Consider the following 2,474-nt stretch of genomic DNA (forward strand, 5'->3'; position numbering starts at 1 on the left):
ACTAGACTTTAGACTATACTATAAACTAGACTATAGTATAGAATAGATTACAGTCTAGACTGAAGAATAGATTATAGACAAGACTAAAAACTTAAACATAGAACATAGAACATACTGAAGACGTAAATAATAAAAATTCATAGTACTATTCAAATGTAACCGTTTATTTTATGTAAGTTGTCAGTACTGGATTTTTATACGCCAATAGCTATCAGATATTGTGGAGCCATCTAGTGACAAAATGTATTATTAAAATCGTACAAAAAAAGCTTATTTTACTTCATCAAAACAAGATCACTCAAGTGAGTGATTGAGAAAAAGAGAAAAGTCGCTAAAAAAGGTAAACATAATAAAAACAAAAACAGCTTTTGTCACATTGGTAAATTGAAAAGAAATCTATTTGAAAAGTATATCAGTGCAATCGTGAAGATTCTTTAGAGAACATCAAAAAGAAAAAAAAGAACAAAACAAACATTTATTCTTTCGCTAAAAATTATTTTAGAACAAAAGTGAAATCTGTGTGTTATTTCGAAACTGAGTAGAGATAATAAATTCAATAAATGTGAAAATTTTACATACATATGAATGTATATTATGTAGTGTTTCAGTAAAAATAGCAAAATACAATGGATAATTTATATGAAAATTGCTACGATGCAAACAAAAAACAGGTGAGTTCTTTTATTTTTGTATAAAATGCAAATTGACTTTTCTTTACGTACGCTTCAACTGCATAGAAAGTGTTATTAGTTGGTTTTATTCATTGGTAACAAGCATTAAAAGTGAAAGGTTCCTATCATGAAAACTGAATGCGTTAAAATGTTTCTGTTAGAATTAAAAAAAGCTTAAAAATATTTTTCACTAAATAAAATAGATAACAGCTGTTTATTTTTTAAAAATTGTCATAATTAATAGTTCTTATCACACTTCTAGGTTCACACACTTTTGCAGACACTCGTAGACATAAATTAAACGAATTTCATAAAAATCTTAAAATGTCTACCAATTCCGGAAATATATTTTTGGAACATTAAAAATAAGTAATTTATAGCATAAAAACCGAAATGATAATTGTCAGTAAGATACTTGATTAAATGATGAGTAAATTGTAGTTGTTGAAGGGTATTTAAGATTCGTTTTATGAATTAAAAAAAAACGCTCTAACTTCATTTATATTTATATACTTCGTTGTACTTGCTTTTATCAAATTCATACACACATTACAGTTAAACTTATCGCATCGTAATTTGAGATGTCTTGACTCTGCCACCATTGCGTCATATGCACATTGTACTGAATATTTAGATTTAAGTCATAATCGTATTAACAATTTAATATGGCTTTATGAATTTCCCCATTTAAAATGTCTAATCATGGATGACAATCGTTTGAGAGAAGCACATTTTGAAAAACTACAGAGGCCATTGACCAATTTACACACTTTAATGTTAAACAAAAATGAGGTGAGTCTGAATTAATTAAATACAAATTACATTATAATAATAAAAAATTTTATAGTTGAGTGATTTGAAATCGACAGCATGCATTTTACAGCGTATTTTTCCCAACGTTGAGTACTTAAGTTTGCATGGCAATGCCATGTGTCCCGACAATTTATTACTGCAGCCTTTTTGTGAATTTGTACCGTATGAATACAATCACTATAGGTAAATAATTATTATAACATTTTAAAAAAAATTAAACAATATTTACAATTTCACTTTCTTTAAGAACCGTTCTACTGCATTCATTGCCAAATTTAAAATTTCTTGATCATTTTTCTTTGGATACTGCTGTGCATTTGAAAACTTCTGCACAAATTATTCAACTACAAGAACAACATCGTCACCAGTCTTTACAACAACAACTTTTGACATCAACTCCCAAAGATTTGTGGTCGAAATTAAAAAGTTTCTTAACAGCCAATTCAACTAGAACGACAACAGAATCCTCAACTATTAGAAACAACAATTGTGCAGTGTTTTGCGGTAAGGAGCTTTATAATTTAACTATTTGTTGTTAAAAAAATAAAAACTTTTTTTCTTAGCTTCTTCCCCATCTGACTCATCCTATAGTGGTATACACTCGGAGGGTAATCGTTATATAACAAATTCTGATTTATAAGGAAAATGCTGTATATTACCGAGATTTTAATTTCTAACAAAGATAAAAGACTTTAATTATATGAATACTTACTTAATTTATTTAACCTTTTTAAATAAAATATTTTTCATTAAAATTTTAAAAAAGTAAATACTTAGTTACCTCATCTGAAAATATCCGTTATTATGTCAGTCTAGTCTATAGTCTTATATATACCTATAGTCTATAGTCTAGTCTATAGTCTAGTATATAGTCTAGTCTGTAATCTAGTCTATAGTCTAGTATATAGTCTAGTCTGTAATCTAGTCTGTAGTCTAGTCTATAGTCTAGTCTATAGTCTAGTCTATAGTCTAGTCTATAGTCTAGTCTAT

The 2,474-nt window shown here is 27.6% G+C and overlaps 1 protein-coding gene across 2 annotated transcripts; it reads left to right on the plus strand.

Moving 5' to 3' along the window:
* The first annotated feature begins 411 nt into the window (after nt 1-411).
* LOC111690179 (leucine-rich melanocyte differentiation-associated protein) lies at nt 412-2,254 on the plus strand. 2 transcript variants are annotated; one of them, XM_046948129.1, is made up of 5 exons: nt 412-671; nt 1,227-1,463; nt 1,519-1,667; nt 1,732-1,988; nt 2,048-2,254. In XM_046948129.1, the coding sequence occupies exons 1-5, from the start codon at nt 627-629 to the stop codon at nt 2,122-2,124; spliced, it is 765 nt and encodes a 254-aa protein (XP_046804085.1). In that variant the 5' UTR covers nt 412-626; the 3' UTR covers nt 2,125-2,254. The 2 variants fall into 2 exon arrangements, with proteins under 2 accessions (XP_046804085.1, XP_046804086.1); XM_046948130.1 differs by having other exon boundaries at nt 619-668; nt 1,223-1,463.
* The last annotated feature ends 220 nt before the right edge of the window (nt 2,255-2,474 follow it).

The sequence above is a fragment of the Lucilia cuprina genome, chromosome 4 (genome assembly GCF_022045245.1).
Source record: "Lucilia cuprina isolate Lc7/37 chromosome 4, ASM2204524v1, whole genome shotgun sequence".
Classification (NCBI taxonomy): domain Eukaryota; kingdom Metazoa; phylum Arthropoda; class Insecta; order Diptera; family Calliphoridae; genus Lucilia; species Lucilia cuprina.